Source organism: Vigna umbellata, chromosome 2 (genome assembly GCF_029865625.1).
Source record: "Vigna umbellata cultivar VRB3 chromosome 2, Vumbellata_1.0, whole genome shotgun sequence".
NCBI classification, from domain to species: Eukaryota; Viridiplantae; Streptophyta; class Magnoliopsida; order Fabales; family Fabaceae; genus Vigna; species Vigna umbellata.
Genome location: NC_142166.1, coordinates 37,110,224 through 37,138,094, shown reverse-complemented (window position 1 = coordinate 37,138,094; position 27,871 = coordinate 37,110,224). Strand labels below are relative to the sequence as shown.

Here is a 27,871-nt window from a genome sequence, read left to right as displayed (position 1 = left end):
GAATACTGATACAATAAATTACTTTAAATTCGAAAGAAAAACTATGTTGTCCGTATACCAAACTTGAACAAGATTGTTACCAAACAGAATATCTATGCTGTATGTTTCATGAATAAGAGTAATGAAGTTCCACTTTCCCTCCATTATTTCTGAAATCACTCAAGAAAATCAGCTACATATGCAGTGAAGCGCACTAGAGTGATATTGATTCGGCTCGTCTTATAATTAAGCCGATGCCAAGTGATTAAATTCATGTACAAAGATGAGTAGAAGCAATACCACACAGTCCACTTCTGCAGAATCATTTTCAAGGCTCCTTAACTTCAGTGTTAGCTAAGCAGATAATGTAAGCCTTCTTCCTACATATCATGTAAGGGATTCATGGAAAGAGGCACAAAAGTGCTTGGTTTCAGAAGAAAAGCTGTGAATATAATATGCAATGAAGCAAACAAGAGTGATATTGATTCGGCTCGTCTCAAGAAGATGATATAATGGTTGAATTAAGATGAGCCAGACCAATATCACGCCGTGTCTACTTTTGCAAAAGCCGTGTGTAATATGGCCACTCAGCGAAAGCAAAGGTTTGATGTTTTTGGGGAAAAGAATGGTAAGCTTTAGCTCCTTTAAATAGGACAAACAAGCACTGTGTAGGGTGGCTCTGTAGGAGTCATGTCGTATATCTGAATTCTTTAGAGACCCAAGTGAACAACATGTAATGGTTAAGCATCTAGAACACTTATCATGATCAAGATTCACTAGGTCCACTATCACCCATCAATGTTCTGCATAATGGAGGACCAATTCCTTATTAGTAGCACGTGAAACTATTATGGAAGTCATGTCAAGATGTGGCATTTTATCAAACACTCAGAAGGTGCAGAATTGCTAATCTAGTGGCGATTCCCTCCTTCCAATGGCTATAATATACAATTTTTTTTTCTCTACTAAAAGTGACCCAACCAAACCATTCAGTGCATTTGTTTCACCACAACTTTGTACTTTTTTGAGGTGTTGTTTTTCCCCGAAATACCACTAACTTGGAAAGAGGGGATCTTTATGTGAAGGGTGCTTGACAATGCAAGATTTTAGTGGCTGGGAAGACAAACTCAGAGATATAGAAAAATACTTATTTGGGGGCAACATGACCTTCAACACGTTGACCAACTCATCTTACCAATATCTGCATATCCTTTGAACGATGTAGATGATGATCATAGACATTACTTTCAACCCATTTTTAGTGATTTATTCTGCAATCCATCGGCAAGAATAGAAAAAAACAGAAAGAATTTAAGAATCTTAGCAATTTAGAGTTGACTTTCATAAAGTTCGAAGCCTTCTGTTGCTCTGGATTGGAACCGATTAAAACATAGCTGTTGCAAGTTAGAGACACAAAAATGCAAAGATTTTGATTCATATGCGTAAAGTAAAATTTAACAACGTATTTGGCCATGGCAAATTTTGTTAGGTCTCTTTCTTGTGATCGAATCATTTTAGTGGGATAGAATTATTATATGGGATAAAACTTTTTTAAATATTTTCTTTAATTGCTATTCAGCTTTTTAATTCGATTTTATTGATTGAATTAAAATAATCCTGTATCGATTCGCACGTCTTTTCTTTTCTTTTTTTTTCATTTGGAATTCAACTAATGTGTAGAGGTGCAGTTTAAAAAGTAAAACAAAATTACAATTAAAATTAAGGTAAAAATTATTAATGTAGGTGTTAAATAGGTTTTTGTTATCCTAATTTTAGGTGAAAATTAGAATTAATTTTGGAAAGTTTAGATTGAATTAGTCTCTTAACTTTAAAATTGCTGTGAATTTAATTCTTTTAATTAAATTTTGTTAAGTTTATTTAAGGTTTAAACGTGTTTTCGAATTAATATTGAAAAATAATGTGTCGAAATGGGTAAACAATTCAAATATTTTTATAAAATGTTTTTGAAATGTTAGATAAATTTAACAAAATTTCATTAAAAAAAATTAAATCACACGTTTAAAACGTTGATAGACTAAATTGGATTAAAATTTTGAAAAAAAAAACTAATTATAATTTTTACTAAAGATAGAAACATATTTAACTCTTAGTATATCATGTTTATTAGTTTTTCAACTAATTGTATCTAAATGTATTCCTGATTAGACATTAATTAAATTAAATTAATTACGTTATCAAATGCCCACATTCACATGAGGAGTATCACAAAATATAATAATTATAGTAATGGTGAAGGTTATGTAGAGCTTTAACTGTTAACTTTATCTGTGCATATATAAGATTCATCTGTTTAGTTTCCGGAAACAAAAATACACAATGTATCCCGAATTAGAAAACGGTCAGAGATTCATTCCATTAAAAATTAAGATGATAATGTTCATTAGAGACATTTTATTCATCTATCATTTTTAACATTACCTTGTAGTACTTTTAATTAAATAATCTTAATGGTTTAATATCACATGTCACTCAAGAGGATACCCTTGAAAAATCATCCACATAAACGACGAAAAGTTGGAGAAGGGATTTTGCAATTTAGTCAAATTCCATTTATCTACACAGTTAGGTATGTATGATTAAAAGTTAGTAGCTTTCTTCGTTTCAAGTTGTGGATTTATGGGTAGAAGATGATAGAAACGATGTGAGGTTGTTAGAAATAAGAGAAAAGGAAAAGGAAAAGTAAAAAACCAAATAAATCAGTAGATACAAATAAATCATTTGCTCTTTTTCATGTTTGTATAAATAATACTAATGAAAAACAAACATAACATAAAACAATAATATTTTAAGACATTTTTTAGATGGAGAAGAGTTTTTTATATCATCATATCTATAATAATTTATTAGAATTATGCATCTAATTTTTTAATAAAATATTATATTAAAAATATTATATCGATTATAAATAAGTTTATAATATATAAATACATTTACATATTGAATTTTTGAAATTAAATTAAGTTTAAAGTCAACTTTTTAATTTATTAATATAAAATTATATAAATTGAGATACAATTTATATCATTTAAATAAAATGTTTACCGTAACAACGTGAATAGGCGAAATTCATGCGAATTCATTTATTTTCTTTTAAAAACAAATTTCTAATTTTTAAAATAGTATATTTGAATAATACATGGGCTTAAGTAAAAAATTCTGGTCGATTTCATAAAATAAGGAAGAGTCATATGTAAATTTCGATATTTAAAATTTAACGTAATTAACTCTTTTAAGTGATCAGAAAGGTAAGTAATACAGACACGAGACGCAAATTTTTTAAACCCTACATATCGAATTCTAGAAAATACATTTAATGGTAATGTTTTGTGATTTACTGGAATCGGATAAGTTTTGACGATAATTTATAAAGAAATTCATAAAAATTGAACAAAGATTAAACTTAATTTATTATAAGTTAATTCTAATGTGAATATAACTAACACAAAGGTTTTTAAGATATGTTATTGTTGAAGGTTCGATGTTATGACAAAAAGTGTTAAATGAATGTTTATTGTCCTTAAATAAGCGTTAATGTTTTTTGCATTTTTAATATACTTTATGTTACAGGAACAAAAGACCTTAATTTGTAGAGTTTTCTTAAAAAAGAAAATTTTTGTCCGTTAAAATTATGGAAGTATTTTAACAAATGTTTGAAGTAATATGGGTCGCTCAAATAAACATGTAAAGTTAAAAAAATGGTAAAACATACTAACAAAATAAAAAATATATCTTAAACTAAGTATTTTTAAAATTTTTCAGACCTAAATTTTCAGGACCGCGATATTCCAACAACGTATTTTTAACACTGTTTTGACAACGCCACGTGTCGTTGTTTGATTGGTTTGTTTTAAAAATAATAATTTTTTAAAACCTACGAAACGGAAGTCCGTAACCCTTATTTTTAGTGAAAATCCGAAAATAGCCCTTTCTCTGTTCCATTGGAAACGAAGGACCGTTCTCTCAAAAGGTCGAAGGTCGCGTTTCGAGCCGCTTCACTTTGTTCTGTGTGCGTGGTGTTGTCTCCGTCCAATTTCGTCTCCTGTTATCTTGTGGAATGAGAAGTTCCGGTGACCATTGTCCGACGACGAAGGTAAGTGGTTTTCCATTCCATGTCGTAGCTTGGTTATTGGGTTTGGGCATCTCGTACCATGCTTATTTGGTTTTTGTTAAGGTTTGGGGTTGGTATCCTTGTGTTGTGGTTCTTGGGTTATTGGGTTATTGGGTTTCGTTGTTTTGATGATTTTATTTTGGTTTATGCAGTTGAGTGTTCGTCACTCTTTTTCGACAAAGTATATATGTACTTTGAACGAACGCTTGACAGACGAGCATCGGTCATTGATTGCGAGGACTCCATTTGCGTGGTTTTTAGATGTCAATGTCAATGTTAAAGTAGGTAGAAATATATTGAGTGAGTTATTGGGTAAGTGGGACGACTGTAGTAGTGGTTTTTTAGTTGGGAATAAAGTTTTGAATATAAATGAAAATGATATTTATTTAGGGTTGGGATTGAGTACAGATGGTGCAAATATTAACTTAAAGGAAGAGCTGGGCAATACTGAATGTGTGAAATACATAGGCAAAGGAATAAAGGAATTGAATTCGATATACAAAATTCTAATGCGAAAACACAAGAAAAAGATCCCTTGTTCTCATTTTTGTAGCCTTTACCTCCTGGTAGGGATAAGTGAGATTTTATTTCCAAAACGTAGCGGGAAAGTGTTTCCCGTAATGTTTAATGTTGTTGACAACTTAAGTGGTTTGGGTAGTTATTGTTGGGGTAGTGTAGTTTATCGTTTTCTGTTACGTAGTTTGTGCAAAGCTTCAGAAGGCTTGAAGAAAGGCAAAGGTATTTCAAACGTTTACGTCGATGGTTGTGTTTACATGCTGCAGGTAATTAATAGTATTTGATGTAATTAATTAAATTGTTTAATGAATTAAGTTTCTTACAAGTTAAGATGATTTATTTGTGTTAGGTATGGTTTTTTGAGCTCTTTGTTCCACCAAAAGGTCCTATTGATAAATTTCCACGAATATTGCACTGGATGAATATAAGTGTTGGAGACAAGTTTGTAAAACGGTGTATGGAGACAGGTTTGGTAAGTTGTTTGTTATTGGAAGTTTTGTAATGTTTTCATATATTGACAAAAGTTGTGTAATCTGTAATGTGTTGTTAAATTTCAGGTTGTTGACGATGTTTATGGTGGTCCTTCAACCAAGGATAAGGAGGAATACAGACCAACACCTAAAAGAAAGGATGCTAAACCAAGAGGAAAGAAGAAACAAAAAAGAATTCGCAGAGAAACGTTTATGCGTGCCTTAGAGGAACAAGAATTTCTAATTGAAGAACTTAAAAGGAGGGTTGGAAGTTTGGAGGCACAATTGGCTGAAGAGAAGGCAAGAAGGCAAAATAAAGATGACGTTCGACAAAGTGTGCCTCGTACAGAACCATCCGTGAACACTGGTTTTGTATCCCCTACTGACATTGACGGAAATGAACAACCTTTGAAGACGTATGTTAGGGTTGGATCACGAAGGCGTTACAAGGGAAGAGCACTTAGGACTCCATACACCGGAACCGCAGTGCTTAGAATAAAAAATGAGTGATCTGTGTATTTAGTTGTTGGAAAATGTTATTTGGAAAGTAATGATAATTGTAATCATTGTAAATAGATTAAGAAAACAATGTTTAATGTATCCGATTTAGTTGAATGAAATAAAATTTGAGTTTTGGTTTTGAATTGGTCTCATATTTTATTTATTCAATACCATTGTTATTATGAGTTATGGGTTTGTGTATTTCAGAATGTGGTCATTTTTTGTGTCTCCTAAGTTGCAGGCTTGTTTTTAAGATGTTCTTGTTTGAGTGTTGTTTCTGGGTAACATGGGTGACGAATGTCAAAACCAGTTCATTTGAAGGACAATTTGAGTGGGGGGTGATGTGATGTGAGGCCAAGGAGTGTGGGGTGACCCCTATTCAGTTGGAGGAGCAAGGTGTGGAAGGGATGAGTGGGAGTGTTCAAAACAGGGTCTGGTAATCGTTTACAGCAACCCTGTAAACGATTACCCGAGAGAAAATGGGAATTTGTACAGAAAGTCCAACAAAGGTACTCAGTCAGGTGAACACGGGTCACCATTGGGAAAAAAGGTCAGTTTTAGTTACTTCTACAGCTGTCTGGGTCTGGTCCAGGTGTTTGAGTGGTGGGATAGGGTGGTTGATGATGTGATGTGAGGCCAAGGAGTGTGGGGTGACCCCTGTTCAGTTGGAGGAGCAAGGTGTGCAATGGATGAGTGGGAGTGTTCAAAACAGGGTCTGGTAATCGTTTACAGCCACCCTGTAAACGATTACCCGAGAGAAAATGGGAATTTGTACAGAAAGTCCAACACAGGTACTCAGTTAGTTGAACAGGGGTCACCATTGGGAAAAAAGGTCAGTTTTAGGCACTTCTGCAGCTGTCTGGGTCTGGTCCAGGTGTTTCAGTGGTGGGAAAGGGTGGTTGGTGATGTGATGTGAGGCCAAGGAGTGTGGGGTGATCCCTGTTCAGTTGGAGGAGCAAGGTGTGCAATGGATGAGTGGGAGTGTTCAAAACAGGGTGTGGTAATCGTTTACAACAACCTTGTAAACGATTACCCGAGAGAAAATGGGAATTTGTACAGAAAGTCCAACACAGGTACTCAGTCAGGTGAACAGGGGTCACCATTGGGAAAAAAGGTCAGTTTTAGTCACTTCTACAGCTGTTTGGGTCTGGTCCAGGTGTTTGAGTGGTGGGATAGGGTAGTTGGTGATGTGATGTGAGGCCAAGGAGTGTGGGTTGACCCCTGTTCAGTTGGAGGAGCAAGGTGTGCAATGGATGAGTGGGAGTGTTCAAAACAGGGTGTGGTAATCGTTTACAGCAACCTTGTAAACGATTACCCGAGAGAAAATGGGAATTTGTACAGAAAGTCCAACACAGGTACTCAGTCAGGTGAACAAGGGTCACCATTGGGAAAAAAGGTCAGTTTTAGTCACTTCTGCAGCTGTCTGGGTCTGGTCCAGGTGTTTCAGTGGTGGGATAGGGTGGTTGGTGATGTGATGTGAGGCCAAGGAGTGTGGGGTGATCTCTGTTCAGTTGGAGGAGCAAGCTCTGCAAGGGATGAGTGGGAGTGTTCAAAACAGGGTCTGGTAATCGTTTACAGCCACCCTGTAAACGATTACCCGAGAGAAAATTGGAATTTGTACAGAAAGTCCAACACAGGTACTCAGTCAGTTGAACAGGGGTCACCATTGGGAAAAAAGGTCAGTTTTAGTCACTTCTGCACCTGTCTGAGTGTGGTCCAGGTGTTTCAGTGGTGGGATAGGGTGGTTGGTGATGTGATGTGAGGCCAAGGAGTGTGGGATGACCTCTGTTCAGTTGGAGGAGCAGGGTGTGCAATGGATGAGTGGGAGTGTTCAAAACAGGGTCTGGTAATCGTTTACAACAACCCTGTAAACGATTACCCGAGAGAAAATGGGAATTTGTACAGAAAGTCCAACACAGGTACTCAGTCAGGTGAACAGGGGTCACCATTGGGAAACAAAAGGTAACAGTTAAGTTCAAAACTTTTGTATGACATAAATAAATTCATGATAACACACCATTAATAGAGATTCAGGTACACAACATACACAACAATAATACATTGTACGTTTCAAATATTACAGTTATCCATGAAATACTTATAATGGTGTTCATACAAAATAACAGTTATCCTAAACCCACTATTGGTTGTCTGCTTGACTGGACATTGATGGTTGGTCAGATGGACGTACAAATTTGCGGAGGATGTCATCCACATTGAGTTCCTTCTCTGCCCACATAGGAAGTCGAATCACAGGTTTTGGTGTCTCCTTAACAAGGTCAATTGTAGGAGGACAAACTTCAGTTGGAAAAACCTTGACTATAGAGCGATGTGTAATATTGAGGTAGTGGTTTTGCCTAAATACAGTGAAGGGGTGGACCTAAATGTATAAACGAAATTTGTAAGAAGAAGAACACTTTAATACCAAAAAAGTATTTGTGGTAGTTAAGTACAAATTTGATTGTTTACAAGATTGAGTATCATAACGGAACCAACTCCGATATTGTCTGCAATTTCAGGATCTTGAACAACTTTCTTGCGCAAGGAAGCCTTCATCGTGGCAGTTGAGTCCTTCAGAAGTTGGTTTAATAAGTCAATAATGTAGCATAAAATGTTATTTTGTTCAATAAAACCAATATTACCTTAAGAGTCAACTGCATATCTCCCAACCCATTTGGTTTGCACTCTTTCAATATGCAAACAACCAATGGAAGGACCTCAACTGATTTTGCCTCTTGGAGGGAGTTAACGTTGTCGAATTTTCCATCTTTAACGAGACCTATGATAAAAATAAATGAAAACAAATTACACGTAGTAAACGTAATAATGTTGTTGGAAGCGTGTATGAGATTCACTGTACCGTGGTGTTCAATAAACATCTGTGCCCATTTCCAAGCATTGGAGTTGAAATCTCGTTCATAGGTTGCGTCAGCAACATCACGAGCAAATTCTTGTGTCGATTTCGGTTGTTCTGTTCCCGTTCTATTCATGAAAGCTGCTTGGATGTTACCTGCAGGACCAGGAATAAGCGTTGCGGAAGCATCGCATTTTTTCAAAAACGATTCAAGGACATCATCATCATAAACAAGGTCTTCCCATGCATCCATGATTATGCAGAAATTTCCTGTCCACATTAAAATTCTAGGTTAACGACGATACATCAGTAGGATGATTAAAGAAGTCACTAACAACTAAACAATGGTAAACGGGTTACAGATAGTGTCACCTGATTCAAGCGTAAACAATTGGTTTGTCCCCGAAACTTAAATACAAGTACGTCGACAATCAAATTACATGAAATGAATGTAACAAAAAATATTAATATTACATCTATTTCCATTAACTTAACTTGTTAAAATGAAGTTACATTAATTGTGGGGAGATAGTTTGATTTGATGGGTAGGCTTTTTTTAGTGAAAAGCATTGATTGGGGGTTAGGAGAGAGAAACTTTATGCTGACAACCATCAATGCATGCTTTCACAGATAAGCAAATACGTGCTCCAGAAGGCAAAAATCTGACTTTTGGCGGGACTACACAGCTGCGTCAACAACCAACGTTAACATCCAATGTTAACATTTACTTCCATTAACCAGCACTTGCAGACAACTTACCCGGGTGTTCATTAAAGAGAAGAGCCAAAACGAAGTTCGGAGGTTTGGTGAGAAGCACATAAGCTTCATTTATGGTGGACGTAAATGTAGAAGATGAGGTTGGTTAGGACCACTGACCTTCATTAAAGGGCACACGATTTTCCACCACGGTACGTTTTACTTACTAGTTCGAAAAGATTTTATTTTGATTATTTTTGTAGTTGCCAGTGGTCATAGTGGTAAGTGTGATGAGTCAATATAAATTGTTTTATCCCTAAAGGTGGGTTTAATGTCAACGCACACAATGGATGGGGATCAAGGGAATGACTATAATGACAATGTTGATGAGGCTAATGAAAGTTTAATGGAGATGGACCCAACAGTGCACATGTGTTTTGACTCAATGGTTGAAGCAAAAACTTTTTACACAAACTACGCCATTAGACGTGGGTTTGCGGTGCGGACTAGAACTTCTAGAAAAGATAAAGACAACAACGTCTACTACCTCAGAATAGTTTGTTCAAGGGAGGGAAAATATGTGTCTTCCGTCAAACCAGTGGTAAAAACACTTCCAAGTCAAATTAACCAATGTCCTGCTGGGATAACCATTGCAAAGAAGGAGGACAAGTGGTTTATAAGGACCATTGTGCTGGACCACAACCATGATCTTTGCCCAAATAACTCCAAACTATTTGCAGCCAATAGAAAGTTAAGCATGCATGCAAAACACACGTTGGAGGTCAACAACGATGCTGGAGTTAGGTTAAATAAGAGTTTCCTTAGCATATTCAACGATGCGGGGGGCTATGAAAACATGGACTTCGTCGAGCGGGACGCAAGAAACTACATTGGCCAACACATAAGATCTTTATGTAAGGATGGTGATGGTCAGGCACTCCTACGACACTTTTCGTCAATGAAAGATAGAAATAACGAGTTCTTCTATGACATTGCACTCGATGAAGGGAATAAAATCTGTAGTGTGTTTTGGGCTGATGCAAGAAGTCGTGCTGCATATGAAGAATTTGGTGATGTTGTTTCCTTTGACACCACTTACTTAACAAATAAGTACGACATGCCATTTGCGCCTTTTGTTGGAGTTAACCATCACGGACACTCCATTTTACTTGGTTGTGGATTGTTGTCTTCGGAAGACACTGTCTCATTTGTATGGTTGTTCCAATGTTGGCTAAGATGCATGCGTAACAAGAGTCCTCAAGGTATTATTACCGACCAATGCAGAGCAATGGCTAATGCTATTGAACAAGTGTTTCCTGATACGAGGCACAGGTGGTGTTTATGGCACACTTTGAAGAAGTTGCCTGAAAAATTGCACGGGTATAGAAATTATCCCGTTATCAAAACCGAACTACATGCGCTTATATATGATTGTGTTTGTTCAACAAAATTTGACGATGGTTGGAACGAACTACTTACCAAACATGGATTGGACCAAAATGAATGGCTATGTAATTTGTACGAAGAGAGACATAAATGGGTTCCGTGTTACTTGAAAAAAGATTTCTGGGCAGGCATGTCTACGACTCAGAGAAGTGAGGGAATGAATGCCTTTTTTGATGGATTTATCAATTCTACAACAACACTTCAACAATTTGTGGTCCAATACGACAATGCAGTTAGGGTAAAGGCCCAGAAGGAAATAGAAGCGGACTTCTCCTCCATGAACACCACTATTGCATGTGGTTCTCAGTCACCAATTGAGAGACAATTTCAAGTGGAATACACACATGCAAAGTTTCAGGAGGTCCAAACTGAGTTCCGTTCAAGGATGAATTGTTTCATCAAAGACACCTTAAAGGAGGACTTTTGGAACACTTACACTGTAAAAGAGGAACGAATGTGGGAGGGTAATCGTGTACCAGATAAATTGTACAAAGTTCAATTTCATCCCGTGACACAGACAACCACTTGCTCTTGCCAACTGTTTGAGTTTAGAGGAATTATATGTCGCCATTCCCTCTTGGTATTTGGTCAAGAAGATGTTTACAGTGTTCCCACACAATACATTTTTGAGGCGCTGGAGCAAAAATATTCGAAGACGACACACACTAATAACAGCATCGTATAGTAATTCGACAAATGAACCACGCATGGAAAGATACAAACTGTTGTGCAAACGTTTTTATGAAATTGCTGAAGTTGCATGTGAGTCTGAGGAAGCTAGTACTAAATTGGAAAAAGAACTTCATTGTTTGGGTAAAAAATTTGGTTTCAGTTATTCCATGACAAATAACATCATCAGTGATGCAGGCCAACTAAGATACGATACTGGTGCATGCACGTCAATACCACTTAGTCCAGTTGGAACATCTGATGTCCTTGTACACAGTCCTGCAACTGTTAAGCGTAAAGGACGTCCACACACAAATAGGTTGAAATCCACTGTTGAGAAAGTAACCAAAAGAAGAAAGTCAAATTCATTGACAAAGACTTCAACTTCGCCCACCGAACAATGCGTGAGTAATTAATTACATTCAAAATTTTCATTAAATACTTTTTAGTCTATCAAATATGTTTAACTTACTACTTGTGTTGTTTCAGGGCGAAAGAGCAAGTAATGTTGTTGAACGTGATGACCGTGTACAATTTGAAGCGGACACTATCCAACTATCACAAGATACCGAAATTGGTCATTTTGGATTTATGTCGTTGTTGTCAACTGTACATAACAATTTTGATAACAACATCAGTTGATATATACAACTTCTTTGCTGTTTTTTTTGTTATTTTTTTTTCTGTTTTTGTCATTTATAATAGTCATCCATCAAATCCCATTAATGAATGTTTGTAATGCACCTGACTACACCAGAAATAGACTCCGTAATCAATTACGACGATGTGGTAATCGATTACTGTGGTCAGTTAATTAAACCAAACTGACCCACTGCATAACGTCTATATATTGGAATCCTGTACATAACGGCCTATTCACGTCCTTCCTCCAAATCGTTTGCAAAAGCTCACTTCTAACAGTGGAAACCCTAAACGAAATACAATGGGTGATCGTGGAACGAAGAAACAAAAGGCATCTTCTTCCGTTGGTGGACGTCGACGCCGCCGGAGTCCAACCCCATCACCATCGTCATCCCCTCCAACGCCCACCAATGATCTCTTCTCGTCCGAAGAGCAACAGGAGAAGTATGCCCAACATTTTGTCAATCGGGAAATTTTGGAAAGTAAGTATCTAGAGTACGAATACTTTGAAGGAAAAAATTTTCAATTCTATGACATATTAAACGAAGCTGGGCTGACGGAATTTGTGTGTTTAAGAAGACCTTACCACCCACAATTAGTCAGAGTGTTCTACAACAACATGTCCATATCGGATACTGGGGTTATTCGAAGCGAGGTTAAAGGTGTAAAAATTAGGGTTAGCCGTAATCTTTTTCAATAACTCACTAATCTCCCATCTGATGGTGTTTCTTACGAAGGAAAACTTGTAGATTAGTGGAAAGAACAATATGATTCTGTGACTGCAAGGCAACTACTGTGTAGAGATGATGCAGTCATACAATCTAGAATACTAGCGGGCCAAATGAAGGTTCAACCAAGGATACTTCATTACGTTCTCACTAGAGTATTAATTCCTCGTGCAACGAATATTGGTCAGGCATCCGAAGAGGATATTATGCTGCTATGGGCATTTTTCAATTCCATTCACATTAACTGGGGACATCTTATTAGATATAAGATGAAAAGAGCATTAAGGGAGAACGCAAAGTTGCCATATCCACATTTGATAATCATCTTTCTTGAACACTTTGAAGTCCCTACTGAAAGTGATCCTATTTCAGAACTCAAGTTGAAGCAAAAAATTGGTTGTGAAGTTGTAGCATCATTTGGTTATGTGCAAAATGATGAAGGAGAATGGGTTCCCAAAGGCAACGCCCCCCATCCCCCTTACAAGAAGTTCAACATGAAAAAGGACAAGATGATGAAGAAGGCAGTTCATCTACAACACTAAATAATGTCATCAATCGCATAGAACAACTTCAAACCTTTGTTGGTACAAGATTTGATGCCTTTGAAACTCGATTTGATGCCCTTGAAACAAGATTTGGAAACATGGACGTGGTCATCAATACAAGGTTTGATGCGTTGCAATCGCGCGTTGGGAACATTGAACAACAACTGCAACACTTCCAAAGTGCTTCTCAAAACAATCCTCAGACTTAGAATTCGTTGTTTAGGCTTTATTTTATGCATTATAAACAACTATGTACCACAGTTCCTGCTTTGATCATTTAAAGTATTTAATTTAATGAAGTTGTTTACTTTGAAAATGGTTCCTCAATTCTCGACATTTATTATGTAATGTTCAATTTATGATACACTTAATAGCATGGCAGTTGTGAGTAAAACACCAATACCACTTAATAACACTGCAGTTGTCTGTATGACTAAAACTGACCTTTTTTCAAAATGGTGACCCCTGTTCAACTAACTGAGTACCTATGTTGGACTTTCTGTACAAATTCCCTTTTTCTCTCGGGTAATCGTTTACAGGGTTGCTGTAAACGATTACCAGACCCTGTTTTGAACACTCCCACTCATCCCTTGCACACCTTGCTCCTCCAACTGAACAGGGGTCACCCCACACTCCTTGGCCTCACATCACATCACCAACCACCCTATCCCACCACTCAAACACCTGGACCAGACTCAGACAGCTGCAGAAGTGACTAAAACCGACCTTTTTTCCCAATGGTGACCCCTGTTCACCTGACTGAGTACCTGTGTTGGACTTTCTGTACAAATTCCCATTTTCTCTCGGGTAATCGTTTACAGAGTTGTTGTAAACGATTACCAGACCCTGTTTTGAACACTCCCACTCATCCATTGCACACCTTGCTCCTCCAACTGAACAGGGTCACCCCACACTCCTTGGCCTCACATCACATCACCAACCACCCTATCCCACCCCTCAAACACATGGACCAGACCCAGACAGCTGCAGAAGTCACTAAAACTGACATTTTTTCCCAATGGTGACCCCTGTTCAACTGACTGAGTACCTGTGTTGGACTTTCTGTACAAATTCCCATTTTCTCTCGGGTAATCGTTTACAGGGTGGCTGTAAACGATTACCAGACCCTGTTTTGAACACTCCCACTCATCCATTGCACACCTTGCTCCTCCAACTGAACAGGGGTCACCCCACACTCCTTGGCCTCACATCACATCACCAACCACCCTATCCCACCACTCAAACACCTGGACCAGACCCAGACAGCTGCAGAAGTGACTAAAACTAACCTTTATTCCCAATGATGACCCCTGTTCACCTGACTGAGTACCTGTGTTGGACTTTCTGTAAAAATTCCCATTTTCTCTCGGGTAATCGTTTACAGGGTTGCTGTAAACGATTACCACACCCTGTTTTGAACACTCCCACTCATCCCTTGCAGAGCTTGCTCCTCCAACTGAACAGGGATCACCCCACACTCCTTGGCCTCACATCACATCACCAACCACCCTATCCCACCACTGAAACACCTGGACCAGACCCAGACAGCTGCAGAAGTGACTAAAACTGACCTTTTTGGAAAATGGTGACCCATGTTCCCCTGACTGAGTACCTGTGTTGGACTTTCTGTACAAATTCCCATTTTCTCTCGGGTAATCGTTTACAGGGTTGCTGTAAACGATTTCCACACCCTGTTTTGAACACTCCCACTCATCCATTGCACACCTTGCTCCTCCAACTGAACAGGGATCACCCCACACTCCTTGGCCTCACATCACATCACCAACCACCCTATCCCACCACTGAAACACCTGAACCAGACCCAGACAACTGTAGAAGTGACTAAAACTGACCTTTTTTGAAAATGGTGACCCCTGTTCAACTGACTGAGTACCTGTGTCGGACTTTCTGTACAAATTCCCATTTTCTCTCGGGTAATCGTTTACAGGGTGGCTGTAAACGATTACCAGACCCTGTTTTGAACACTCCCACTCATCCATTACACACCTTGCTCCTCCAACTGAACAGGGGTCACCGCACACTCCTTGGCCTCACATCACATCACCAACCACCCTATCCCACCACTCAAACACCTGGACCAGACCCAAACAGCTGCAGAAGTGACTAAAACTGACCTTTTTTCCCAATGGTGACCCCTGTTGACTTGACTGAGTACCAGTGTTGGACTTTCTGTACAAATTCCAATTTTTTCACGGGTAATCGTTTACAGGGTGGCTGTAAACGATTACCAGACCGTGTTTTGAACACTTCCACTCATCCCTTGCAGAGCTTGCTCCTCCAACTGAACAGGGATCACCCCACACTCCTTGGCCTCACATCACATCACCAATCACCCTATCCCACCACTAAAACACCTGGACCAGACCCAGACAGCTGCAGAAGTGACTAAAACTGACCTTTTTTCCCATTGGTGACCCCTGTTCACCTGACTGAGTACCTGTGTTGGACTTTCTGTACAAATTCCCATTTTCTCTCGGATAATCATTTATAGGGTTGCTGTAAACGATTACCACACCTTGTTTTGAACACTCCCACTCATCCATTGCACACCTTACTCCTCCAACTGAACAGGGGTCACCCCACACTCCTTGGCCTCACATCACATCACCAACCACCCTATCCCACCACTCAAACACCTGGACCAGACCCAGACAGCTGCAGAAGTGACTAAAACTGACCTTTTTTCCCAATGGTGACCCCTGTTCACCTGACTGAGTACCTGTGTTGGACTTTCTGTACAAATTCCAATTTTCTCTCGGGTTATCGTTTACAGGGTGGCTGTAAACGATTACCAGACCCTGTTTTGAACACTCCCACTCATCCCTTGCAGAGCTTGCTCCTCCAACTGAACAGGGATCACCCCACACTCCTTGGCCTCACATCACATCACCAACCACCCTATCCCACCACTGAAACACCTGGACCAGACCCAGACAGTTGCAGAAGTGCCTAAAACTGACCTTTTTTAAAATGATGACCCCTGTTCAACTGACTGAGTACCTGTGTTGGACTTTCTGTACAAATTCCCTTTTTCTCTCGGGTAATCGTTTACAGGGTTGCTGTAAACGATTACCAGACCCTGTTTTGAACACTCCCACTCATCCCTTGCACTACTTCGTCCCCCTACTCATCAAGGATCAATCCACACTTCTTGCGTTCACATCAATCACCAACACCCATCTCCCCACTAAGAACTTGATCAACTCCTTCCCATTAATTACCATTAATTTTACTGAAAATGGTCTCGTACTTTTCAAATTCTTATTATAATGCTGCGTTCATTCTTCAATCACTAATTTTGTCATTATACCAAACACAAACACAAACACAAACACAAAGTACAAACAATTCATTTCGAAATCCAACCACTAATCTTATTACAAACACATACTGTACATTGTCAAATAACATTAGGTACATATTTCAACATCTTATACATGTCAAATTTTATCATTTCTTAGCAATCCTAAACAATGCCATATAGTTGTAGGGCTTCCATTCTTCTTATGTTCTCGTTGTCCAGGATCCAGTCACACACATATTTCTTTTTAATCCCAAGCAGCTCCTCCTGAAACCAACATTGTGCACATTACAAACCAGCACCTACAAGAATATTATCAAACACACAGTTCCAACTTACAGTTGTATATTGAGGCATGCTTTTCCCGTTATATTTTTCGTCTCCATCCCAGATTTCCATTGCTTTCAACATTATGACTCCACAATCATGTCTGAAATAATATACCACAACATCAAATCACTTTTGCCCATATACATGATAACATAATAGAATCCGGCAGTACAGTTGAAGAAACTTACAAGTTTGGTTGGGATGGGATATTTGCTTGTTTAACAGTCAAAGGACCAATACTACCTTCCGGTGTATTCATCAAGATGCAAAAAAATCGTGCCATATTTTCAGCCTACCATTAAACAAATACAATGAATACGTTAACAATACAGGGTTATGTCATAATCACACCGTCAACAACAACGAAAGATGTCGAATCTTACAACAGCTGTGTCTATCCTTTTGCGGTCTCTAATACCCTTACCCAATGAGTCAATCACAAAAATCTCCATAGACCTCAACTTCACTGAATAACACCACCAATGATCATCGTGGACAAATGGCAGAAACAACTACAAACGATATAAACAATTTCAGTAACACATTTACAACCAAAAGTCGACATAATTTGCAAATTAAAGGTTACTCACAAAGTCCGCTGTAGCAAAGTCTCCAAGTCCAAAATGATCGGAACGCAAATAACTGTTATAGTTATGAAGCGTCCAAACATGGCGATTCTGTGGACGTTTCCTATAATCTGTAAGAATATGGTGCTGTGGACAAATTCAAAATCATCAATAAAAATTCAATCAAAAATACTTTCTTCAACCATAAATATCATACAATATCAAATTTTATTTACCGAGTATAACGGACTAAAATGAATCCTCTTAACAACACCGCACAACCTTCTCTCAAAGTACATAAAGATCGTACAAGCAAATAACACCACCTACACAATAGAAAATTTTCACATTAGTTACATAAACTACAACATCAAACACAACCAAATGTGACAATACTAACCATGTTATCAACGTATTTTAACGGGGCCAAAGTGTAAAATGAAGTCGTGCTCAAGGTTTGCCCAATTATCTCGCTTACAACCCTAAACATACCAAATATTAGTCAATCACAAACAATGGAGATTCGTCAACCACAACTACAATTCATACCACATACCTGTATACGGTCATCTCTCTGACGCTGACTGCTGTGTGCAATTGGTCTACATCAACAGTGGTGCTTGGATCACCAACAAAACTGCGCAATGGAGGTATAACCAATGGCACGACCTCCCCTTCTTCTTCATCACCATCATCATCTATTTCAACAAAATTAATGTTATGAACAGTTCTTGAAACTATCTCCTCTTCATGTGCGGTTTTATCCTCCCCTCTTACTTCAGTATATGCACCTAGGGGGTCATGAACTGCATTACCATCACCTTCTTCTTCAAATCCACAATCAGGACGAACTTCAGGCTCTTGGTCTCCTCCAACTTCAGGCTTCTCCTCACCTCCAACTCCAGCTGCTTCATCAACTCCACCACCAACCTCTTCATCAGTGCCACATGCATCTGCTTCATGAAAGATTGGAGTTTGAAAAATTTCAAATAACTCCCTAGTAAGAACTCCAATCTTGGCATTCAATGCTCTGATATCTTCATTGTTTTTCCTCAATCTCTCCTCTGCTCCTACTTCCCATGTCCCGTCATCAGAGCTTTCGTCATCATCATCATCTTTCTCAACCTTCGATCCTTCACCCAAGGATCCTTCACTCATCCCTCCGTCATCCATGTTGAAAGCTGCACGGATTTCCGGCCTATGACGATCTTCCTTTCGTAGATACCACTCCATATTTAACTGCAACAACATCACACAACAAATTCATACTAAATACACAATCGATTTTAACATACAAAATAACGAAAAACAAAACACTTACATCTCCGGTCATAAAAATATGTTCAATTTTTTCGGTCCTTGATTTATACGGGAACCATCGCATTATGCGCGGGAAAAACCTGTGCGAAGGATGACCATGCAAGGAAAGTCTTTCAACCGCCCAAGCCTACAATATCATAAAATCATTTCATCAAACATAATTCACAATGTTCTGCAGTACATCAAAATAGTTAACTACAAATCATATTACCTGCAACACTGCCACATTGCCACTAAGAGTGAGTGACTGGGGGATACCTGCTCCCATAATTTTCTTCTTACATTTATTTAAATTCTCTACAATATGTTTATGTACACCGGTGCACCAATCATATAGACACAAACTGTCTAAGTCATCTAAAACTGCAAAAGGCATGTTACAAACACGCCTTGATTTCCTAGGAAAATAGAAAACAACCAAACAAACTAATATATATAACCTACACACTACATCAACATCAATGTTTCTATCATGAACAATGACATTAAACATGTCCGTCAAGTCATTCAAACTGATGGTTTTTTATTTGAACATGTCACCAACCAATCCACAAACTACTTCATCAAAGGGAATCTCTAAACCACCTATTTCTAAACCTATGCTCATCAACACATCAATAACTCTGAAGGGCACCAACTTTTGACTTACTCTAAAACTGTTATCATGCCTAACCCACCTGCAAACCATAACCTTCAATAATTTCAAATTCACCTCCACAGGGCTTTGAATATTCAAACACCACGTAAATGGAGTCATCCTAATCCGATCCACATGACATTGTCGTAGTAAACGATTCATTTCGATAATGATCGATGAATCCATCGAGATAAGAAGTCGCCACTACAAAACAAATGATAAAAATTTATTACTAACTAAAATTCATACGATAATTAAATAATATATAAACACAACATTTAAATTTTTCTTACACTTGCTTTTTTCCCTTCCATTGAAACGGCCCTAACAAGATAACATTCCACACTCAGTTATATCATTCAACTTAATGAAACACCAAAAACACAATGTAAAACACAATGTAAAACACAATGTCAGGGCTCGCCCATTTTTACTTACACCAATAAAAACGGATACCACTGCTCCACGGCCTCCTCAACCAGACGCGAAATGCAGAACAAAACAACCACACCCGCTTTGCGAATGCCAAAACACAACACCGGTACGATAGACCCACACAAAAGGTCGAAGGGTTCAGCGTCCCTACTAGGGCGCACGTATAGAAGAAGGAGGACAGAACGAGAGCGAGAGAGCGAGAGAGCGAGAGCGAGAGAGCGAGAGAGCGAGAGAGCCAGAGAGCGAGAGAGCCAGAGAGCGAGAGAGCGAGAGAGCGAGAGAACGGTTGAACGAACGTCTTTCCCACCCTAAACCGCGAAACCCAATTCTTAAAATTTTAACCTCGAAATCCCAAAATACCCCTCGCTCCGTAACCCTTTCTCTGTTTTATTTTCAATTTATTTGGCCAATGAAGAGCTGACACGTGGCGTTGTGAAATCGGTGTCAAAAATTCGTTGTCCAAATAACATTTTCCAAATTTTCACGACTTTAAATTTGAGATCAATATTTAAGAGTTTGACACTTTACATTTAAATATAATCTAATATAAACTACTACAAAAATATTTGAGCAACCTTTATGGCACACAACAAACACTAATAAATAAAAATATTAACTTTAATACAAAATGCAACAGAGAAAAAATAGAAACTTAAGTCCAAATGAGCATTACCACAATAAGATGGAGTGAAATGGATCGAAGAATTTGTTCCTCCAATTTTGACATTGTTATTACATTTTAATGTGAGATTTTGCACAAATAAGAGAAAAAATCAAATTGACGTCAAAACAAATGAGATGTTAATTTCCAATTCAATGTAGCTTTAGAGTTAACAAACATTATACCTAAACATCTATTGGTTCTGACATTAAATTGAAAATTGATGTTTATTATTGAGTTCAACACCAATTTAAACAAAATATTTACAAAAGTATCACTACGTATTTTTAAATCAAATTTTGGATCATGGTGGAACGGGTGACATTATAAATCATTTTTACGCTTTTTGAATATTATTAAACATACGTATGTAGTTATAATAAAAATAACTAGATTCTTTAAATAAAAACTGTTTCGGGTTACGTGGGGACTGAGTTACCAAATGTCTTCACAATTGATCTTCTTGTCTGTTTGTCGTCCGGTCTCGCTTCCACAGTTTGTCTTCTCGTTCACCTACCGTCCGGTCTCGCATCCAACTCCTCTGTCCACTCGTACCGTCCGGGGGGAACCTGTCAGATTCTTCGATGTCAAAGTCAATATGGAAACTGTTGGCGATTTCGATGAAACAGTAATAAATGTGCAGTGAATGCAACCTAGCTACCACTCACCTTTGACTTGTATTTATAGTTTTTTGCTATGGGCTTGGGATTAGTGAAAGTTAATCATGGCCCAACTCCAGCCCAATAGCTCTAATCTTGATTTACCTTAATCCTTTACCTTAACCACCTGGCTTATAGGTCGTTCGGTCCTGAACGGTCGGTCAGATGACAACGTATGAAGTGAATTTCTACGCGAGCGGCCGCCCTCCCATGCTGTTAAGGGTAAGATGGGGGAAACGCTAGTGGTTGGTTGAATCTTCGGGTACTTGACCGGTCGGTCCATATGGTACAACGACCGGTCCATACGGTACACAAGTCCCCCAAGCCCTAGTGCACATGGTGCACGTTGGGTTTAAATGTTAGCCGTGAGAGTGTGGGATGCCCGTTTGTAGAACGTCCGCCTCTACTAACTATTGGGTTGGATGGCTTTTGCAGATTCTTGGGCCGAATCCATTGGGCTTTTGCTTGTCGATATTCGCAATTTGATTTAGCGGGAAAACACGTGTCGCATGTCGAGAGACGGAAGTTGAAGCGGTTTCGCATTTGGATCGTTGATTGTGCTGGCTTTCAACGGCGTGGATGCATTGACGGTTACTAAGATTTTTTTCTATAAATAGGGAGAGGGGAGCTATTATTTTCACTTTCCCCATTTTTCTTCAAGCTTAGTATTCATTTTCCCTCTGGTAATAAATGGTTGTCGTCCATATTGAGTCTTCTTTCGAGTCGTTGGGCAGAAGCAGCAGGAGGTCGGCGGGCGGTGACGGCGAGCGTGGCGCTTCTTCGAGTTCAGTGTCATCCTCATTTTTGGAAGAGTTCGTCCGGTCTCCTGATGAGCGCAATTCTCCCAACGACATGGGTAAGCAGATCATTAATGGGATTCCCATCCACCTACTCAAGGGCAGCATCCCTATAGACGGCTCGCCCTTCGAGCCGAACGGTGATGGTACAGTAATCACAGAATATGACTGGGCCCCCCATGATGCCATCTGATTCGCTTCGACATATGCTACTAGGGAAGATTTGACTTGGAGGGTCAATCGGCTATACATTGTCCAGGATGTGGAGGACTCCAAATTGGTCCGGGCGGGGCTTAGTCTAAGGAACGAACGGGTCTTCTATGGGAAGAGGTCGCGCCCGGACGACTTCTTTTTCATGTATGCTAATGTTTATGATCAGCTCTGCGTCCGGGTGCCCTTCACCGAATTTCAAAATGGCCGTTCTCTAGGAAGCGAACGTTGCCCCCGCACAACTGCATCCTAACTCTTGGGCGGCCATCCAGGCGTTTTTGGCTATGTGTTTGGCCGTCGGTGTGACTTCCACGGTCCCTGTTTTCTTTCACTACTTCGAGGTTTGTCCGCTTCCAAGGGGTGGTCGGGTCTCCTTGACATCCGTTCGAGATAGGACACTCTTCCGTCCGTTCTTTGATTCGTTTAAAAACTTCAAGAATCAGTACTTCAGGATCATCATCAATGAAGCCGGCCGTCATGAATTCCATGATGCTGCAGGGAATCCCTTGTTCCCCTTTTATTGGACAAGGAATCCTCGAAAAGTAAAAGCATCCTGTTGGGATGATGAATCCGGTTGACCTAGAGGCCGTATGGACCATCAACGCTCTCCCTCGTCGTCTCTCTGCCCGCAAATTAGTCGAATGTCTTCGTCATGAGGATTGTGAACGAAAGGTGTTCGGTATGGTATTTTTATGTTTAGTTTGCTTTTCTTTAGTATGTTGATGTTAACGTAGTTGAGTTTCTTTGTCTTTTCTGGATATCATGATTGCTCCTCCTCCCCGCCAATCCAACTTTATGGCTTCCAAGAGAGGAGCCGGAGCAAGCTCGTCGTCCGCCCGGACGAGGGTGACTCTGGCCGCCCTTCGACCTCCGATTGTTCGACGGTTCTCTTAGGCCAGTCGGATGCCGCTGTTGTCGTCGTTGTTACTGAGCCCGTCCCGAGCTTAGTTGTTGTGTTCGTGGACCCGTCTTCTGAGGCGACGACTACTTCAGTCGTCCCTCTTGTGAGGAAGAGAAAAGAACATGGAGCCAAGGGGCACAAGGACAAGGAATGGTCGTCGTCCCGGTCGGCGTCCAAAAAAGCTCGCAAGGGGAAGGAAGGGTCCCCCTCTTAGCCACTACCCGACGGCGTGTTTAGTCCAGCGTTCAGTATGAGCGATCGAACAAAATTTCATATGAGTTCATCGTAGCGGGCCTTGATCGAACTGCTAACTGAGGCAGAATTGACCAACGTTATGTTGGAGATGTCCACCCGGGCGGCTTTTCTAGCCTGGTATCTGAGGGATTTTGCTGATCGTCGAGGGATCGAAGCCGTTCGGGCGGAACTCCTTGCCGAGAAGAAGAACTCCGAGGGTCTTCAGGCGACACTGGATCAAATGCTTCTTACTCATGATGATTATGATAAGAAGATCGAACAATTGGAGGCTGACCTAGAAAAGGCCAAGAAGGAATCGGCCGACGCGACCGACCCTTTGAGCCTCGCCCGGAAGGACAATGCTCAGTTGTTGGAGGAATGTGATCAGTTGAAGGCGGTGGTCTCCCGCCAGAGGAAATCAGAGTGCAGACTCCTGTAGAGGAATCGTGCTCTGACGGGCGATTTGGCAAAGGCAAATGAGAAGCTATCCGAGCTGGAGGCGGGTATCGTTTTCGAACATGAGGAGGGTTTCAACAAGGCCCTCCGTCAAGCGTCTGTCTTAGCGAGGATCCAAGAACCTTACGCCTTGGGTTTTGACATCGAGAAAGATGTTTTTGATGGCGTCCTGGTTGACCTCAACGCTCCGGTTGTCGATGCTGAGATGCAAGAGACGTAAGACCCTTCCAGCGTCGGGGCCGCTGATCAAGGGGTGGAGGTTGAGGACGTTGAGGAGGCGGCTGATGATGATGATGATGTTGATGTTGCTGATTATTGAACGTTTTCTTTTCTTAGCTTAGGGGTTTTTTCTTTCATTTTGTTGTTTTCCTTCACGAGGCCGACCATCCAACACTTCAATTGTTTTAGGTGTTGGGCGGACCTTCCCGTGCCACTTTTTGTATACCCCTACAGATTAACATAATTTTCTTTTGTGTTGCTTATTTGACAATGTTTTGCCGCTTATTCACATACTTAACATTTATGTCTTATGATTAATTGAACGTTTTATCCCCCGGTTAAGTTGAGAATGGTTCTTTTTTGGAACTTTATCAACTTGTTTCATAAGTTCCGGGCGGTAGTGATTCTTCGGGAAGAATACTCCGTTCGCCGTCCGGCCAAGTTGATAGTGGTTCCCAGGGGAACTCTCCGTTCATCAACTTGGGCTTTTGCGAAGGTTCCGAACGGTAGTGATTCTTCGGGAAGAATACTCCGTTCACCGTCCGGCCAAGTTGACAGTGGTTCCCAAAGGAACTCTCCGTTCATCAACTTGGGCTTTTGCGAAGGTTCCGGACGGCAGTGAATCTTCAGAAAGAATACTTCGTTCACCGCCTGGCCAAGTTGACAATGGTTCCCAGGGGAACTCTCCGTTCATCAACTTGGGCTTCTTTTTAATAAGTCCATTGGAATGAGTATCGTAGAATTGTCGAAAGAGATGGACGCCCTGTCATTGTATTAATCATTGAAAATAGAATATACAATCATGAATAACTATTCAACTGAAATAAAATTTCGGGTTAAATATGTTTTTCGTCCCTTAAGTATCACACGATTTTGGTTTTAGTCCCTACTCAAAACTTTGATGATTTTTAGTCCTCATAGTTTTGAAACTCTTAGTATTAGTCCTTAAAAATGGACAACGTTAAGTTTTAGTAGATGTGGCAAACGGCAAGTCCATGTTTGATGCCAGTTGTGCTCTGCACTCTCTGCCACGTTAGTTTTCTTTTTATTGATGAGATTAAGTGGCACGAGTTGTTGATTTAAATGAGATTAATAAGCACTCCTCCATCAAGCACATAATCTTTTTATTCCCGCATTGAATTCGACCCGAATTCCCTTTCATTAAACCCCATTCTCACACCTTGCACATAATCCACTCAAGAAGGAGCCACCTTAGCATTCGCATTCGCATTCGCATTCACATTCACATTCAAATTCTCATTCCCATTCGCACCACCGCTTCCATTGTTAGTCATCTCATCCACCTCCAAACTAACACTCTTCCTAACCGAATTAGACCTATCAAGACTCTTCCTCCTCCTAGAACTCGAATCAGAGTAGTACTCTTTAGTTTGTGCATTCCCACCAGGAACGCCCTCATCGTCATTCACCGGCTCCTCCTCCACAGGAATCTGCATATTAGTCCTCATCACATGCTGCACCGGTGCGTCTTCCACCACCGACAACATCGTCGGCATCCTCGGAAAATTGCTCCATCCTTCCCTATCAGAACTGGTTGTGCTTCCCCTAGGGGCTCCAGCCGATCCTCCGTGTTTGTCCTTGGATCAAGGTCGGCCATGGCTACTTCAAAGCCACCCGTTCTCCTCTTCACTATACGTGTGTGAAGCTTAAGTCCCGCGGTGTAACATTCTCTGGTCGTCTTCTGATCCGCTCGGACGGTGTAGATTGTCCCTTTGTCCGAGGGATATTTCATCGTGAGGTGGGGGTGGAAACAATTGCCCCGAAAACATTGAGGCACGATCAGCCCAACAAGACGTTGTATGAGGTGTTGGCTTCCACCAGCAAGTACTTAACACTCTTTTCCTCGCTAAACAGACTGGTTCCCAACCTTGTGCGTAAATCCACGTATCATCGGGTGTCTACTCTCTCGCCTGCAAAACATACAATCTGCCCGTTGTAGGGGACGATCAGGTCCTTCGATATATCTATCTGCTGGAAAATTTTTCAGTAGAGGATGTTCACCGAGATTCCTTGATCCACCAGGACTTTGCTCACACCGTACTGGGTGATCTTCGTCGTTATCACCATCGGATCATCCTGGTCGGGATCGGGGGTGTGGAAGTCTTCGTCCGAAAAAGTGATGGGGGCATCGTTCGCCGGGGCTTGTCCACTGAGTGAATGATGCTTTCGAGCGAACGAGGATGACCCTCTCCCCGCAAAACCACCTGATATTGTGTTAATGTGTCCTCGCAGAGGACGGTCGCGACTTCTACTGCGGCTTCTGCTACGCCGCCTCTCCGATCGTGAGTGGTAGGCCCGATCGCCCCTAGGCCTACCGTGCCTATCGGCCTGCCGTGAGCTGGGCCGGTCCATGGGTGCTTGGGGACGGTCAACCCGCACATATTTTTTCAGCTGCCCGGCACATATTAGTTCCTCAATTTTGTCCTTCAGGGTTACACACTCTTTCGTAGTGTGGCCCATGTTCTTGTGGTACACGCAGTGTTTATTTCCATCCGCCCTTGGCAGAGTGCGTCGCTTCTTGGGGTTTGGGAGCAGTTTCGCGCTTAACGCTTCTCGAAAAATCTTCTCCCAGGGGGCGTTCAATGGGGTGTAAATCTGGAATCGGGGTCCCCGAGGCAGTTCTCCCTATCTAAATCCTCCAGGCTTCCCCATTGGACCACCTGACTTTCTCCCGTTCGTCCTTTCTCCCTTATTTTCCTGGCTTTCCTTCTTATATGATAACTTCATCTCTTCCACCCTTATTTCGTCCGCCGCCCTCTCCCGCAGCTCTTCCATGGTTTTGGGGGCCCACCGACAGACGCTGTATTTAAACGGTCCAGGTTTGAGAGCGGGGAGGATGTAATGCAGGGGCAGTTCCAGGATTAAGCCCTTCACTCGTCGTACTATCTTCTGATAGCGATCCATGAATGCTCTCAGTGTTTCTTCCTTCCCTTGCTTCAGGGTGACCAGCTCAAAAATGGTTAGTTCTTGAGTGTTGCTACTGGCAAACTACCGATTGAACAGGCGCTGCAAGCCGGCAAAGTTTTCAATGGAGTTGGGAGGGAGAGAGTTAAACCACTCAAGCGCCTCCCCTTCTAGCGATAACGAAAACGCCCGACACCAAATGACGTCGTTGCTTGTCCGGAACGCCATCGCGTTCGAGAAGGTTTTGATGTGGGCCTCCAGGTCTGTAGTCCCGTCGTATATCTTGAATTGAGGTGGGACGAACTGCTCCGATATTTGGATGTCCATGATTGCTTGCACGAAGGGGAGCAGTAGCGTTGACGAGGGCTCAGTATTTACTACTAATTGCTTGTCCCTTGCGCTACTTTCCGCGTGCACAAATTTAGCCTTACTTCCCTCGACTTCCAGTTCCGTGGGTTTCCACGTTTTTTCCGGCCCACTACCATGTTCGGTTTGTTCTTCGAAGGCGGCCTTGTCCCTCTCCCTTACCTTTTCCTGCTCTCCCTTCTCGCCTACGCCTTCGCGAGCGAGACGTGCTGAATATTCAGCCCTGACAACCAGGAGCTCCTCCTCATGACGCTGCTGCATTTCGTCAATCTTCTGCTGTAGTATACAAAGCATTGCCACTGGGTCGTTCGTGCTCATGTTTCTCGTGGTCACCATTGGGTCTTGCAAGTAACTCGGCCCCACGGTGGGCCCCAAAATGTTTCGGTTATTTGGGGATTGAGTTACCAAATGCCTCCACAATTGATCTTATCCGCTTGCCGTCCGGTCTCGCTTCCACAATTTGTCTTCTCGTTCACCTACCGTCCGGTCTCGCATCCAACTCCTCTGTCCACTCGTACCGTCTGGGGGGAACCTGTCAGATTCTCCGATGCAAAAATCAGTACGGAAACTGTGTGCGATTTCAATGAAACAGTAATAAATGTGCAGTGAATGCAACCTAGCTACCACTCACCTTTGACCTGTATTTATAGTTTTTTGG

At 40.8% G+C, this 27,871-nt stretch overlaps 3 protein-coding genes across 3 annotated transcripts; 2 read left to right on the top strand and 1 right to left on the bottom strand.

Moving 5' to 3' along the window:
• The first annotated feature begins 4,054 nt into the window (after nt 1–4,054).
• On the top strand, nt 4,055–5,609 carry LOC148203913 (uncharacterized). The gene is made up of 4 exons (XM_088105841.1): nt 4,055–4,090; nt 4,261–4,890; nt 4,974–5,096; nt 5,182–5,609. The coding sequence occupies exons 1-4, from the start codon at nt 4,055–4,057 to the stop codon at nt 5,602–5,604; spliced, it is 1,212 nt and encodes a 403-aa protein (XP_087961967.1). The 3' UTR covers nt 5,605–5,609.
• Nucleotides 5,610–9,491: 3,882 nt separating this feature from the next.
• Nucleotides 9,492–11,276, top strand: LOC148203912 (protein FAR1-RELATED SEQUENCE 5-like). The gene has a single exon (XM_088107807.1). The coding sequence runs from the start codon at nt 9,492–9,494 to the stop codon at nt 11,274–11,276; it is 1,785 nt and encodes a 594-aa protein (XP_087963933.1).
• A 5,386-nt stretch (nt 11,277–16,662) lies between these two features.
• On the bottom strand, nt 16,663–19,664 carry LOC148203911 (uncharacterized). The gene is made up of 11 exons (XM_088105951.1): nt 19,644–19,664; nt 19,363–19,554; nt 18,715–18,840; nt 17,950–18,632; nt 17,794–17,875; nt 17,630–17,719; nt 17,418–17,540; nt 17,211–17,339; nt 17,016–17,119; nt 16,837–16,927; nt 16,663–16,764 (listed from the first exon to the last, which is right to left on the bottom strand). Exons 1-11 carry the CDS (start codon nt 19,662–19,664, stop codon nt 16,663–16,665), a joined length of 1,743 nt encoding a protein of 580 aa, XP_087962077.1.
• Nucleotides 19,665–27,871: the final 8,207 nt, after the last annotated feature.